The sequence below is a fragment of the Aquarana catesbeiana genome, linkage group LG09 (assembly GCF_042186555.1).
Source record: "Aquarana catesbeiana isolate 2022-GZ linkage group LG09, ASM4218655v1, whole genome shotgun sequence".
Taxonomy (NCBI): Eukaryota; Metazoa; Chordata; class Amphibia; order Anura; family Ranidae; genus Aquarana; species Aquarana catesbeiana.
This window is the reverse complement of record NC_133332.1, coordinates 308,413,491-308,430,047: the sequence shown is the minus strand read 5'-3', so window position 1 is coordinate 308,430,047 and position 16,557 is coordinate 308,413,491. Positions and strand designations below refer to the sequence as shown.

General features: G+C 42.9%; 1 protein-coding gene across 1 annotated transcript in view; it reads left to right on the top strand.

Annotated features, from left to right (window-relative positions):
• LOC141108716 (rho GTPase-activating protein 6-like) overlaps positions 1-16,557 on the top strand; it is a 67,727-nt gene that overhangs the window by 31,377 nt on the left and 19,793 nt on the right. Inside the window, exons 5-7 of the mRNA XM_073600595.1 lie at positions 2,756-2,951; positions 6,956-7,011; positions 12,007-12,157. Of these exons, the coding sequence (XP_073456696.1) occupies positions 2,756-2,951; positions 6,956-7,011; positions 12,007-12,157 (403 nt within the window). The remainder of the gene's footprint in view (positions 1-2,755; positions 2,952-6,955; positions 7,012-12,006; positions 12,158-16,557) is intronic.

Sequence of the window (16,557 nt, the reverse complement as noted above, 5' to 3'; positions counted from 1 at the left end):
TAATCATAAATAAATATAATTTTTATATAATAAATATTATAATATATATATATATATATATATATATATATATATACACATACACGTCCATGTATAAAAAAAGTTTGCTTTGTGGATGTGTCGATCATGGCACAACGAATCTTCAACGTAATTTGCTTTGCCTTGAAAAAGTATGCATACCCCTTAAGATTTTCCAAATTTTTTCATGTTACAACCAAAAATGTCAATATATTTTATGTGATAGACCAACACAAAGTGGCACATAATTGATAGTTGTGAAGTGGAAGGAAAATGATAAATGGTTTTCAAATTTGTTTTACAAAATATGTATAAATATGTGAAAAGTGTGGCATGCATTTGTATTCAGCCCCCTTTACTCTGATACCCCTAACTAAAATCTAGTAGAACCAATTGCCTTCAGAAGTCACCTAATTAGTAAGTAGAGTCCACCTGTAAGTAATTTAATCACAGTATAAATATTAGCTGTTCTGTAAAGCCCTCAGAGGTTTGTTAGAGAACCTTAGTGAACAAACAGCATCATGAAGGCCAAAAGAACACACCAGACAGGTCAGGGATAAAGTTGTGGAGAAGTTTAAAGCAGGGTTATGTTATAAAAAAAAATAACCCAAGCTTTGAACATCTCCCAGAGCACTGTTCAATCCAACAACCGAAAATGGAAAGCGTATGGCACAACTGCAAATCTACCAAGACATGGCCGTCCACCTAAACTGACAGGCCGGGCAAGGAGAGCATTCATCAGAGAAGAGCCAAGAGGTCCATGGTAACTCTGGAGGAGCTGCAGAGATCCACAGCTCAGGTGGGAGAATCTGTCCACAGGACAACTATTAGTCGTGCTCTCCACAAATCTGCCCTTTATGGAAGAATGACAAGAAGAAAGACATTGGTGAAAGAAAGCCATAAGAAGTCCCGTTTGCAGTTTGTGAGAAGCCATGTGGAGGACACAGCAAACATGCGGAAGAAGGTGCTCTGGTCAGATGAGACCAAAATTGTTCTTTTTGGCCTAAATGCAAAATGCTATGTATGGCGGAAAACTAACACTGCACATCACTCTGAACACACCACCCCCACCGTGAAACATGGTGGTGGCAGCATCATGTTGTGGGGATACTTTTCTTCAGCAGGGACAGGGAAGCTGGTCAGAGTTGATGGGAAGATGGTTGGAGCCAAACACAGGACAATCTTGGAAGAAAACCTGTTAGAGTCTGCAAAAGACGAGGCTGGGGTGGAGGTTCAACCTCCAGCAGGACAACGACCCTAAACATACAGCCAGAGCTACAATGGAATGGTTTGGATCAAAGCCTATTCATGTGTTAGAATGGCCCAGTCACAGTCCAGACCTAAATCCCATTGAGAATCTGTGGCAAGACTTGAAAATTTCTGTTCACAGACGCTCTCCATCCAATCTGACAGAGCTTGAGATATTTTGCAAAGAAGAATGGGCAAAAATGTCCTCTCTAGATGTGCAAAGCTGGTAAAGACATCCCCAAAAAGACTTGCTGCTGTAATTGCAGAGAAAGGCGATTCTACAAAGTATTGACTCAGGGGGGCGCCATACAAATGTACCCCCCACACTTTTCACATATTTATTTGTAAAAAATGTTGAAAACCATTTATCAATTTCCTTCCACTTCACAATTATGTGCCACTTTGTGTTGGTCTATCACATAAAATTCCAATAAAATACATTTAGGTTTTTGGTTGTAACATGACAAAATGTGAATAATTTCAAGGGGTATGAATATTTTTTCATGGCACTGTACTTATTTCAGTGACATCTATGGGCAATTTTAATTTTTTTTTCCCCCTAAAATACTTTAATCACTTACCGACCGACTCCTGTACATATACATCGGCACTTTGAAGAGGGATATCTCGGTAACGGCAGCAGCTGCTGCCACAACCAAGGTATCCATCTTTACAGGAGCCGGTTCTGTGTACGATAATGGCGGTCTCTGCGGTGGGTTCGCCGCGAGATCACCGTTATCAGCGGCGGGAGAGGTGCCACCCCCCTCCCGCCACTCTCCCGCACCCTCCGTCTGTAGTGGCGGAGGCGATCGGGACCTTTCAGTGCCTGGGTAGGGAGATGAGTGAGGCTAAGATGGCCGCCACCATACCATAGGACGGCTGAAGCGACATCATTACGTCATTCCCCAATACATGCAGGTTTTTTTATGATCCAGTGTCCATATGAATATTTAGGTACACCCATGTGCATGAGCTCCTATTTCTAATACATATTTAAATATTTGCGACCTTGCGTGCTAAAAAAAAAAAAATTTATGTAAAGAGCAGCTTTCATTGAAATACTCACATCCAGTCCGGCGCTGTCCCCTGCAGCAAGTCCTTTTTGCAACTAGTTGTTGTCAGTTTTCCAGATTGCACGACAGTCAGCATTAATTACCCTACCCTGGCAGAGTCCAGCCTGTCGTGGACACGCCCCGAGGGGTAAGTCATAGTACTGTCTGGAGCTCACAGTACCCCTGCACTGAATTGGCCCCACACAGGTCAAGATTTGCATCATTCGTAAACAGCAGAACCAGAGGGAACCCCCCCAATGGCCCAGAGACAGGGGTCATCAAACTAATTGCTGGGTATTCTGAACAAAAGCTGGAGAGTTCACAGCTAGGGTCCATGTTAGAGAGCATGCGACAAGTACATATCTGAACTAGTTACATATTCTTTATAGACTTGCTTCGATGGTCTAATCAGATTTATGCATTTGTGTTGTATTTAGGGGGCTCTTTCTGTGGATTCCATAACTGAGCTGGACGATGGAGAAGATCGTCTTCTTGAAGCCCTCCAGTTGTCCCATTCCGAAGAACTGAGCTTTCAACATAAGAATAGCGGCACCCTTCGTTTAAGTTTAAATCCCATCTACAGACAAGTACCTCGCATCGTGGAGACATGTTGCTCTTATATGGAGCAGTATGGTAAGATGTCTTTTTGGGGAAAAAAAAAATTTTGTGTGTGTGTATATATGTATATATATATATATATATATATATATTATAATATTTATTAAATATTATTATTATATTTATATAAAAATTATATTTATTTATGAGTAATTATATATATATATATGTACTATTCATTAAAGGATATCAAACTACAGTATAAAAAATACAGATATAAAAAATAAACATTTTATAAACAAATAAAAAAAAAAATTGAGAGATAGATATATCTCTATCTAGATATCTACGTATCTCTCGATTTTATTTTATTTTTTTTATTTATTTATAAAATGTTCATTTTTATATCTGTATTTTTTTATACTGTAGTTATTGATACCCAGAACTTTTGGCGAAAGTAAATATAATTTTTATATAAATATATAAATATATATATATATATATATATATATATTAAAATACAGTGAGGGAAATTATTTAATCCCCTGCAGATTTTGTAAGTTTGCCCACTTACAAAGGAATGAAGGGTCTATAATTTTTATCATAGGTGTATTTTTAAGGATAGAGACAGAATATCAACCAAAAGCCCAGAAAAAAAAAAACACATTAGAAATGTTGTAAAATGAGTTTCAGTTCAGTGAGTAAAATAAGTATTTGATCCCCAAGTAAGACATGACTTAGTACTTGGTGGGGAAACCCTTGTTGGCAATCACAGAGGTCGGACGTTTCTTGTAGTTGGTGACCAGGTTTGCACACATCTCAGGAGGGATTTCGGTCCACTCTTCTTTACAGATCTTCTCTAAATCCTTAAGGTTTCTTGGCTGTCTCTTGGCAACTCGAAGTTTCAGCTCCCTCCATAAATTTTCTATAGATCTGGAGACTGACTAGGCCACTCCATCACCCTAATATGCTTCTTCTTCTTGAGCCACTCCGTTGCTGCCTTGGTGGTATGTTTAGGGTCATTGCTGGAAGACCAATCCACGACCCATCTTCAGTGTTCTAGCTGAGAGCCAAGAGCTCAATTTTGGTCTCATCTGACCACAGGACTTTCTCCCAATCCTTCTCTGAATCATTTAGATGTTCATTGGCAAACATCAGAGGGGCCTGTACATGTGCCTTCTTGAGGAGGGGGACCTTGTGACGTTGCAGGATTTCAATACATGGCGGAGTATTGTGTTACCAACAGGGGTGGCCCGTCCATTAGGGGCGCCCGGACATCACCCCCTCTCTCTTCGCTATCCCCCTAGATGGTAATGGATAGATTCATGCATAGCATGAATGCTTTTTTGAAGCACCTGATTGGAGCCAGAGGCTCTAATAGGCTTTAAAATAGGGTGGGCTCAGGATGCAGAAGATGCATCCAGAGCCCACCCAGGTGTGTTGCAACAGCAAATTAATATTCGCTGTTGCAAAACTGATTCTCCTCCTGGCCAATTGGGAAGTGGGTCTGATACTGAAAGGGCTGAAAGGACAGGAGATCCTATTGTATGCCTAGGAGGAACGGGGGAGACGCACACCAGAAGCCGAAAGGAGAAGAGCCACCTGATCCTCGCTGATGCCTGGATGCCCCATCCCCGCCGGCGCTCTTCGGATGCCTGGTAAGTGCCAATGGACCGACCGGTGGACAGCGGGGTGGGTGGGGATGAGTTACCATGGGGGGGGTTTGATTGTTCACCGCCCCCCCCCCCCAAACAAAACACTAGCTGCCACTGGTTACCAATGGTTTGTTTGATGACTGTGGTCCCAACTGCCTTGCAGTCATTCACAAGCTCCTCCTGTGTAGTTCTGGGCTGATCCCCCACTTTTCTCATGATCATGGAGGGACGCACAGACCTCTACAGGCTAGACATGGGCACCCTGACTGCCATTAGACATCGGGATGAAATCCTTGGGCCCAATGTCAGACCATACGCTGGGGCAGTGAGTCCTGGGTTCCTCCTGGTGCATGTCAATGCTCGGCCTCATGTGGGGAGAGTATTCATCCAGTTCCTGGAGGATGAAGGAATTGATAGAATTCAATGGCCCCCATGCTCGCCTGACCTAAATCCAATAGAACACCTCTGGGACATTATGTTTCGGTCCATCCGACACCACCGGGTTGCACCTCAGTCTGTTCAAGAGCTCAGTGATGCCCCGGTCCAGATCTGAGAGGAAATACCCCAGGACACCATCCGTTGTCTCATTAGGAGCATGCCCCGATGTTGTCAGGCATGTATACAAGCACATGGGGGCCATATAAACTACTGAGGAGGATGTTGAGTTGCTGCAATGAAATTTCAGTAAAATGGACAAGCCTGCTGCATCATTTTTTCACTTTGATTTTTAGGGTGTCTTTGAATTCAGCACTCAGTAGGTTGATAATTTGAATTTCCATCAAACGGTGTGGCATCCTTTCCTTCCCAATACATAACCCAGTCCATACCAGTATAGATCCTAACACATAACCCAGTCCATACCAGTATAGATCCTAACACATAACACAGTCCATACCATTATAGATGCTAACACATAACCCTGTCCATACCAGTATAGATCCTAACACATAACACAGTCCATACCAGTATAGACCCTAACACATAACCAGCTCCATACCAGTATAGATCCTAACACGTAACCCAGTCCATACCAGTATAGATCCTAACACGTAACCCAGTCCATACCAGTATAGATCCTAACACATAACCCAGTCCATACCAGTATAGATCCTAACACATAACCCAGTCCATACCAGTATAGATCCTAACACATAACCCAGTCCATACCAGTATAGATCCTAACACATTACCCAGTCCATACCAGTATAGATCCTAACACATAAGCCAGTCCATACCAGTATAGATCCTAACACATAACCATGTCCATACCAGTATAGATCCTAACACATAACCCTGTCCATACCAGTATAGATCCTAACACATAACCCAGTCCATACCAATATAGATCCTAACACATAAGCCAGTCCATACCAGTATAGATCCTAAGACATAACCCTGTCCATACCAGTATAGATCCTAACACATAACCCAGTCCATACCAGTATAGATCCTAACACATAACCCAGTCCATACCAGTATAGATCCTAACACATAACCCAGTCCATACCAGTATAGATCCTAACACATAACCCAGTCCATACCAGTATAGATCCTAACATATAACCCAGTCCATACCAGTATAGATCCTAACACATAACCTACTCTTTACCAGTATAGATATCCAGCATGAGATTTTTCCCCATTGAGATCAGATGTGTTTTCAAAGTGTTCTTTTCATTTTATAATATAGATTATATATATATATATATATATATATATATATATATATATATATATATATATATATATATATATATATATTTACTGCTCAAAGAAATTAAAAAAACACTTTGAAAACACATCAGATCTTAATGGGGAAAATTATATAGATTATTAATAAAATATATTATAAATACATGATAAAATATTGTATAAATACATTATTATTTTTTATATATATATATATATATATATATATATATATATATATATATATATATGTCTTTTTTTAATAAATGCAAAATTCAGAGTCCATTGTTGACACAAAATTTACCGACAAGGTGTTACAGAGTATGTGAACTCTAACAATGACCTTAAATGCTTTGTTTTGGCAAGTTAAATGTGAAGCTGAAAGCATTTTGTTATGTCTGATAAATGCAAAAATACCTGTTGATCTTGCCAGAAATCCTGTGAGCTGCAAACTTCCTGCATTCCTCCCTGTGCTGCACTCTTCCTTGTTTGTACAGCTCCCACTGTAGACTACTAGACACCCACCCTGTGCGTTATGGAAATGAGGAGAGGGGGACATTTATATAGTCCTGTCCTAGGTTGACAATGCTGTTCTCCCTACAGTGCAGTGGATGAGCACTGTCACTTCTAGCACAGGAAGTGTGTTACTGGCAGGATCAACAGGTGAAAATAAGGGGGGGGGGGATCAGATAAATCTCCGAAATATGACTTTTTCTTTTTGTTTGTTTGACTTAGGCCTTCAGACGGTGGGAATCTTTCGTATCGCTGGTTCGAAGAAAAGAGTAGAACAGGCAAGTATAATACTGAATAGTGAGCAGACTGCAGAAACACATTAGGAGAAAATTGTATTGAAAATCTATTGTATTTTCTTACCGTGGGATTCAAATCTTTGTCTTCAGTTTTGGGCAATGCAGCTTGATCTAAAATCCTCAAAAATGTAACATCTTGCAGCTTACCTCAGCTTAGATGAGGTGGCTGCATTCATTTTCGTTTTCGGGCTAAGATCATCTTTAGCAATGACAGAGAATACCTGTTGATCCTGCCAGAAACACCATGTCTTTGTCACTTCCTGTGAGTTGAACTGATATATAGTGCTTCCGGAAAGTATTCACAGCGCTTCACTTTTTCCACATTTTGTTATGTTACAGCCTTATTCCAAAATTGATTGAATGCATTATTTTCCTCAAAATTCTACAAATAATGACAACATGAAAGAAGTTTGTTTGAAATCTTTGCAAATTTACTAAAAATAAAAAAAAACTAATAAAATCCCATGTACATAATCACAGCCTTTGCTCAATACTTTGGTGAAGTACCTTTGGCACCAATTACAGCCTCAAGTCTTTTTGAGTATGATACTACAAGCTTGGTACACCTATTTTTGGGCAGTTTCTACCATTCTTCTTTGCAGAACCTCTTAAGATTCATCAGGTTGGATGGGGAGCGTCGGTGCACAGCCATTTTCAGATCTCTCCAGAGATGTTCAAATGGATCCAAGTCTGGGCTCTGTCATGTGCCTTTTACTGAGGAGTTGTCAGGTCTGCCAGGAGACTCTAACCGCCCCTCCAGTTTCCTGACCGGTAGTCTTGTTATCCCAGTATCAGGTGGAAGGCGGTTGAGATCCTGCAGTCAGAAATACGGGACCACAAAGGGAAGAGCAAACAGACTAAATTAAGGAACACCAATCAAACAACTCACAGTTAGTAGAGAGTGAAGTCAGCGAACCCCGATCAGAGTAATCCAAAGGAGTAGTCCAAGAGGCAAGGTCAGGAACAGGCAGAGTCTGCAACAGTGATTAGCAAAGTCCATAGGAGTAGTCCAAGAGGCAAGGTCAGGAACAAGCGGAAGTCAGAAACCAGGAAACCACTATCATACACCAACAAGCAGTAACAGGAACCTATACTAGGGCAAAGACAGGAAGGGGAAGGGAAGATTTATAGGGTCACTAGATCAGGTGACTGCATATAGCTGGTCACAGGGTGAAGCCAGCATCCAAACTCAAGCAGCAGAACATAACAAGGATTCTACCTTAAAGGAAGTTCCCTGGTGGCTGTCCAAAGATTCCTAAGTCCCAGGATCAAATCCTGGACACGGTGTGACAGTACCCCCCATCTATAGATGCCCCCCCCCGACCTATTTGGGTTTGGAAGGATGCTTAACGTGGAACAACCTGACCAGCTGTGGGGCATGAACATCACGAGCCAGTACCCAAGTCCTTTGAGCAATAGAGTAGCCTTTCCAGTCCTCCAGATACTGTAATTGTCTACCCTTACCTTGACAATCCAGAATTTTACTAATTTCGTATTCTTGATGGTCATCAACCAAGACAGGAGAAGGACGTCTAGAGGGTAGAGAAACCCTATTTTTGTAAAAGGGCTTTAGTAAGGATACATGAAACTTATTGGGAATCCGAAGATATGGGGGCAAACTAAGTGTATAAGCCACTGGGTTAACTTGACAAAGAATGCGAAAGGGTCCAATATATCTAGGACCTAATTTGGGAGAGGGTTACCATAGTTTGAGGTTCTTAGTGGATAACCAAACAAGTTGATTGAGACGATAACAGGGTGCAGGTCTTCTGCGACGGTCCGCATACCCTTTGTATCTGTGAAGCAGAACTTTTCTTATGTCTCTCCAGTGTTTAGTTAACCTGGTCACCATGTTTGCTGCTGCAGGTACCTCTACCAGAGAAGATTGGAAGGGCAAAAAAAACTTGGTTGATACCCAAAGGCAGCTTGAAAAGGAGAACATTTTAAAGAGGAGTGCCACGGTGATTGTGCGCTAATTCAGCTAGAGGTAGCATCTCACTCCAGTTGTCATGTTCAGCATTAACATAAGCCCTTAGATAGGTCTCTAAATCTTGATTCACCCTTTCTGTTTGGCCATTAGATTGGGGGTGGTATCCAGAAGACAGGGAATTCTTGATACCCAGATGTTTGCAAACAGCCTTCCAGAATGAAGATATGAATTGAGGACCTCTATCACTTACAATATTGATAGTAATACCGTGTAAACGCATGACATGTTCAATAAGGGATAGAGCCAAGCTTAGGGCAGAAGGTAGGGCAGGCATAGGAATGAAGTGTGCTAGCTTTGAAAATCTATCTACTACAACCCAGATGACAGTATTCCCTCTGGAGGTAGGCAAGTCCACAATAAAATCCATACTAATATGGGTCCAGGGAGCATGAGGAACAGGTAACTGTTGCAGAAGACCCCGGGGACCAGATTGAGGCATTTTAATGGCCTCACAAACAGTACAAGCTTTAACAAAGGCTATTACATGCTTCTTTAGGGTAGGCCACCAAACCAGGGATTTCAGGCATAAGAAGGTCTGTTTGGTACCAGGATGTCCGGATATCCTCTGTCCATGGCCCCATTGCAAAACTTCTTTACGTAATTCTTGAGGAACATACAATGTATTAGATGGAACCGAAAGATTAGAAGGTGCCCGTGACTGAGCAGCCAACAAGTTTCTTTGTAAGCTAATTGAGCAATAATTTGTTCCGGAGGAACAATATGATCCAAAGGAGCTTAAAGATTCTCGCAAGGGAATTGCCGAGACAGGGCCTGGGTGTTCTTAGTACCCAGAATGTACGTCATAACAAAGTTAAACTTAGTGAAGAATAATGCCCAGTGGGCTTGTCTGGAATTCAGTCTTTGGGCTTTCTCCAAGTAGATCAGATTCTTATGGTCAGTTTGAACCACAAACAGGAAGTTCCATACCCTCTAGTAGATGTCTCCATTCGGATGCTAGTTTTATAGCTAAAAGTTCTCTATTTCCTATGTCATAGTTTTGTTCTGCGACAGAGAATTTCTTGGAGAAAAAGGCGACCGGATGTAGCTTGTTGGAAGTAGGTTGTCGTTGGGATAACACTGCTCCGGCATCTACTTCGGAGGCATCAACCTCCAAGAAATATTGAGCTGACGGCTGAGGATGGTGGTGAATAAGAGCAGAGCAAAAGTCAGACTTTAGGTGATCAAAAGCTTCCAAAGCTTCAGGAGACCACAGAGCATTTGGTCCCTTTATTAGTGAGGGCAGTGATGGGAGCCAGAATCTTGGAAACATTTTTGATAAATTTTCAATAGTAGTTAAAAAATCCAATGAAGCTATATTTCCTTTAAAGTGGAAGGTCTAGGCCATTGTAAGATGGAATCGAGTTTCTTGGAATCCAAAATTATATAACCTAAGAAAGGTATTTCCGATTGTTCAAAGGAGCAGTTGGAAAGTTTGGCGTACAACCTATGATCTCTTAAACGTTGGTGAACAGTGCGAACATGCGAGCACCCGTCCACACTGAAATCCCCAGACGACGCCATTTGTGGTGAAACGTACGTCGGGAGGTTGACGCTCTGACGTCATCGCCATTTTCAGTGTGGACGGGTATATAAAGTAAAATCAAGCGCTATATGGCCAAAAGTTTTGGAACCTTACCATCACACCTAATATTAGTTTGTTGGACATCCTATTCCAAAACCATGGCCTAATAATATGGAGTAATAATATGGAGTTGGCCCCTATTTGCCGCTTAAACAACCTCCACTCTTCTTAAATAAGCTTTCCACAAGAGTGTCTGTGGGGAATTGTGTCCATTTGTGAGGTCAAGTACTGATGTTGAATGAGAAGACCTGGCTCACTATTAATATTCCAGTTACAAAGGTGTTTAGTAGAGTTGAGGTCAGGGCTTGTGCAGGACACATAGACTATGGAGTTGGTCCCCCTTTGTGGCTACAACAACCTCCGCTCTTCTTAAATAAGCATTCCACAAGAGTGTCTGTGGGTATTTGTGGCCATTTGTACCAGGCACTCATGCTGGAGAAGACTTGACTTGCAGTTGGCGTTCCAGTTTGTCTGAAAGGTGTTTAGTAGATTTGAGGTCAGGGCTCTGTACAGGACACTCAAGTTTCCCCACACCAAACTGGTCAAACCATGTCTTTATGGAGCTGGCCTTGTACACCAGGGTCATGCTGGAACAGAAAAGGGCCTTCACTAATCTGTTACTACAAGGTTGGAAGAGCACAATTGTCTACAATGTCTTTGTATGTTTTAGTATTAACAGTAGCCTTCACCGGAAACACCTGAACTCCATCATTTGGAATGTCCTTCTAATTCATACCAGTAGGGTTGAGGTCAAGTACTGATGTTGGATAAGAAGACCTGATCCCAAAGGCATTTAGTAGGTTTGAGGTCAGGAACTGATGTTGGTTAGAAGACCTGTTCCCACAGGTGTTCAGTAGGGTTGAGGTCAGGTACTGTTGTTGAATGAGAAGACCTGATACCAAAGGTGGTCAGTAAGGTGGAGGTCAGTAGGGTTGAGGTCAGGTACTGATGTTGGATGAGAAGACCTGATCCCAAAGGTGTTCGGTAGGGTTTAGGTCAAGTTCCTCCACATCATACTCATCAAACTATTTCTTTATGGAGCTGGTTTTGTATACAGGGGCACAGTCATGGTGGAACAGCAAACGGCCTTCACTCAGCTGTTACCACAAGGTTGGAAGAAAACAATTATCTGTGTACGTTGTAGTATTAATGATACCCTTCACTGGAAACACTCGAATTTAGAAAGGTGTCCACCTACTTTTGGCTATATAATGGATGTGATGGCTGGATGTCCACCCGTTTTTGGTCATGTAGTGTTAATAATGATGAGATTCTAAAATTCTGGGATGTTTTTGCACTAAATTACATCTAAATGAAAAAAGTAGATTCCTTTTCAATTCAATATTTTACATTTTAATTATTATTTACTTAATTTAATCAATTTAATTTTAATGTAATCATTTAGCTTCGAGAAGAGTTTGCAAATTCCGGTGACGTTCTCCTTGGAGAAGACACGTGTGTCCATGACATATCTGCAGTGCTCAAGGGGTTTCTGAGGGACTTGCAAGAGCCTCTTCTACCTCAGGAATTATACACAGCATTCATGCAAGCTGCAGGTAAATCTAAATTTATTTTTCATCCTTAGGCGACACCCACATATGGGTTGGTCCTGCTTATCCAGGTTTCTGATAAAGCATAACAACCACATAACTGAAAATTGACCTCATTATTTTTATTTAGAGACTATACATAACAAAAGGAATATTACATAAGCTGGCCATAAACTAATAGAATTTTGTTAGCAAATCTTAATTTCATGAAGGCTCATTTGATTTTCTAAATGTTGGTGGGTGTCATATTGACGTTTGTGAAAAGAAAATTGCAAGGAGCAGGATGAGATATTTTTCTTAAACAAATTTCTAACAGCGAATGTAATTTTCATTCAAGAAAGTCCATTTGCTCTAAAATCAAATGTTAAAAGCAAATGAAAGTTTGAGGTAGTTTCAAAGTACATTCGTCAAGCCATCAAATGCACCGTGAATCTTTGTACAAATGTTTGGATGAACGCTCATTCCAATATCTACTAGTGTATGGCCAGCTTGACCTGTCCTGCTGGCTTTGTCTACAATCTCTGCTCTCTTCTTCTGCTCTCGGATTCTTCGGCATCTGACACTTCTGGATGCATCAGAAATTTCTGATGTGGTTCCAGGCGATATAACACTACTGTATTTTGTAGTGTCGTAGTGCCTGGTGGGTGGAACCAAAGCAAGCCACGGGGGGTGATCAGGCATCTGACACATCTGGAAGTGTCGGAAGTTGAAAAGTCCTTGCCCAGTGTAGGTCCTATGCCCTGTACACGACCGGTTTTCCCGTCGGAATAAACTCTGAAGGTTTTCCCAACAAAGTTCCGACAGAATTCTGCTCAAGCTGTCTTGCATACACACGGTCACACCAAATTCCGACTGTCCAGAACGCGGTGACGTACAATTCGTATGACGGGACTAGAAAACGGAAGTTCAATAGCCAGTAGCCAATAGCTTTCGTCTCGTACTTGCTTCAGAGCATGCGTCGTTTTTGGTACGTCGGAACAGCATACAGACGAGCGGTTTTCCCGGTAGGAATTGGTTCCGTCGGAAAAATGTAGAACATGTTCTCTTTCTAGGTCCGTCAGAATTTTCGACATAAAAAGTCGGATGGGGCATACACACGATTTTTCTGTCGGACATTCCGCTCGTGTGTACGCGGCATAAGTGGGGATATAATAAGAACATACAGTGCCTTGAAAAGGTATTCATACCCCTTGGAATTTTCCACATTTTGTTATGTTCCAACCAAAAAAGGTAAATGTATTTTTATTGGGATTTTATGTGATGGACCAACACAAAGTGGCACATAATTGTGAAGTGGAAGGAAAATAATAAATGGTTTTCAACATTTTATACAAATAAATATGTGAAAAGTGTGGTGTACATTTGTATTCAGCCCCCCTAAGTCAATACTTTGTAGAACCACCTTTTGCTGCAAATACAGCTGCAAGTATTTTTGGGGACGTCTACCAGCTTTGCACATCTAGAGAGGGACATTTTTGCCCATTCTTCTTTGCAAAATAGCTCAAGCTCTGTCAGATTGGATGGAGAGCATCTGTGAACAGCAATTTTCAAGTCTTGCCACAGATTCGCAGTTGGATTTAGGTCTGGGCTTTGACTGGGCCAGTCTAACATATGAATATGCTTTATTATTATTATTATACAGGATTTATATAGCGCCAACAGTTTGGGTAGCGCTTTACAACATGGGGGCAAACAGTACACTTACAATACAAATCAAAACAGGAGGAATCAGAGGGCCCTGCTCGTTGGAGCTTACAATCTAGAAGGGAGGGTCAAGTGAAACAAAGGGAAATAACTGTGGGGGTGAGCTGATGGAGAAATGAAAATACAGTTGTTAAGTGTGGGTAAGGTAGGCTTCTCTGAAGAGAAAGGTTTTCAGGGATCGTCTAAAACATAGTTGCCAACATTGCAAAAAAAATATGTGGGACACTTTTTTGGCTGTAGGCGGAGCCGTGCAATAATTAGGGGGGTGGGGCATTCATTTGTGGGCGTGGTTTAGCAAAAATTACAAGTGTGGCGCGTGAAAAATGAGCGTGGCTTATGTGGAAAGTGGACGCAGCTTAAATGGGCGTGGCTCAAGAGGGTGTGGTTAGAGTCTGAGGTGAATGAGGGATGGAGAGGGAAAGGGGGAGGGGGAATGACGGGACAACAGCCCCAGATCCTACACAATAGAAATATGTGTATTCTAGAAAGTTTAACAATCAGCAGATAAAGATACTCCAAACACCTGGTGTTAACGCTTCAATCATCCCGGCACCATGGTTGTTATGGTGCCAGGATGATTGAAGCGCATTATTTCTATTATTACATTGTAATATAAAATGAAATCATTCAACTCACCATAATGCCGAATCAGTGGGATCCCTGAGCGTGTCACTAGCCACGTCGCCTGCCACCAGCAGAGTCTATCCTTGCATCAGGTGCCCCCGGTAGAGTCTGTCCTTGCATCAGGTGCCCCCGGCAGAGTCTGTCCTTGCATCAGGTGCCACCGGCAGAGTCTGTATAGACCCCCTCAGTGCAGACCCCCTCCATCAGTGCAGACCCCCTCAGTGCAGACCCCCTCAGTGCAGACCCCCTCCATCAGTGCAGATCCCCTCCATCAGTGCAGACCCCCTACATCAGTGCAGACCCCCCCTCTATTAGTGCAGACCCCTCTCAGTGCAGACCCCCCTCTATTAGTGCAGACCCCCCTCTATTAGTGCAGACCCCCCCCAGTGCAGCCCCCCCTCTATTAGGGCAGACCCCCCTCAGTGCAGCCCCCCCTCTATTAGTGCAGACCCCCTCAATTAGTGCAGACCCCCCTCTATTAGTGCAGCCCCCCTCAGTGCAGCCCCCCTATATTAGTGCAAACCCCCCCTCAGTGCAGCCCCCCCTCTATTAGTGCAGACCCCCCTCAGTGCAGCCCCCCCTCTATTAGTGCAGCCCCCCCTCTATTAGTGCAGCCCCCCCTCTATTAGTGCAGACCCCCCCTTAATGCAGCCCCTCCTCAGTGCAGGAGCGGCCGGTGTTCTGCAGAGAAAGTTCCCCTCGGCAAGTAAGGACCCCCTGTACTGCGCAGGCGCAGCGCTTGCGCAGTACGGGGCTGGGGAACTTTTCGGCAAGACACGGCGACGGCGGCGACGTGTCTTCTGCTTCAGTGGAGAGGGGAGGGGCCGTGCAGCTAAAGAAGCCGATTCATTGGCTGCACGGATCGAGCCCCCTTCCTCTCTCCACTTACTCAAAACTAGGGGGAAGATCGAGCGGCGGCGCCAGCCGCCATTTTGCTGGAGCCAGCTGCTCCAAAAATAAAAAAAAACAACATTCCTGATTTTCCTTATGGAAAATCCCGATTCGGGACAGCCTCCAATCGAGACAAGGGTCCCAAAATCGTGATTGTCCCGGGAAAATCGGGACTGTTGGCAACTATGCTAAAAGCTAATAGAGTAGGGGATAAGCGGACAGATTGGGGTAGGGCATTCCATAGAATTGGAGAGGCTCTGGAAAAGTCCTGGAGGAGAGCATGGGAGGAGGTGACAAGGGAGCTAGAGAGCAGGAGGCCTTAAGAGGAACGAAGAGAACGAGTATGTTATATAGAGACTAGGCTAGTGATGTAGCTGGGGGCTAAATTGTGGATGGCTTTGTAAGTAGTTGTTAGTATTTTGAATTTAATTTGTTGGGTGAGCAGAAGCCAGTGGAGGGATTGACAGAGAGGGGTAGCAGACACAGAGCGATTGGTAAGGTGGATGAGTCTGGCAGCAGCATTCATGATGGATTGAAGGGGTGATAGACTATGTAGAGGTAAGCCAATGAGAAGGGAGTTGCAGTAGTCGAGGCGAGAGATGACCAGCGAGTGAATTAAGAGCTTTGTTGTGTCATTGGTTAGAAAGGGGCATATTTTGGAGATGTTGCAGAGGTTGAGGTGGCAAGATTTGGACAGTTATTAGACGTTGTGCTTAAAGGAGAGTTCGGAGTCCAGGACTACACCTAGAACCAAGGCATGCGGGGATGCCAAGGTTGCTTTGATCTAAACCATTGCATTGTAGCTCTGGCTGTATGTTTGGGGTCGTTGTCCTGCTGGAAGGTGAACCTCTGTCCCAGTCTCAAGTCTTTTGCAGACTAACGTTTTCTTCTAAGATTGCCTTGTATTTGACTCCATCCATCTTGCCATCAACTCTGACCAACTTCCCTGTCCGTGCTGAAGAAAAGCATCCCCACAACATGATGCTGCTACCATCATGTTTCATGGTGGGGATGGTGTGCTCAGGATGATCTGCAGTGTTAGTTTTCCACCACACATAGCATTTTGCTTTTAGGCCAAAAAGTGTACCTCTGGCCAGAGCACCTTCTTCCTTATGTTTGCTGTGTCCCCTACATGGCTTCTCGCAAACTGCAAACGGGACTTCTTATGGCTTTCTTTCAACAATGGC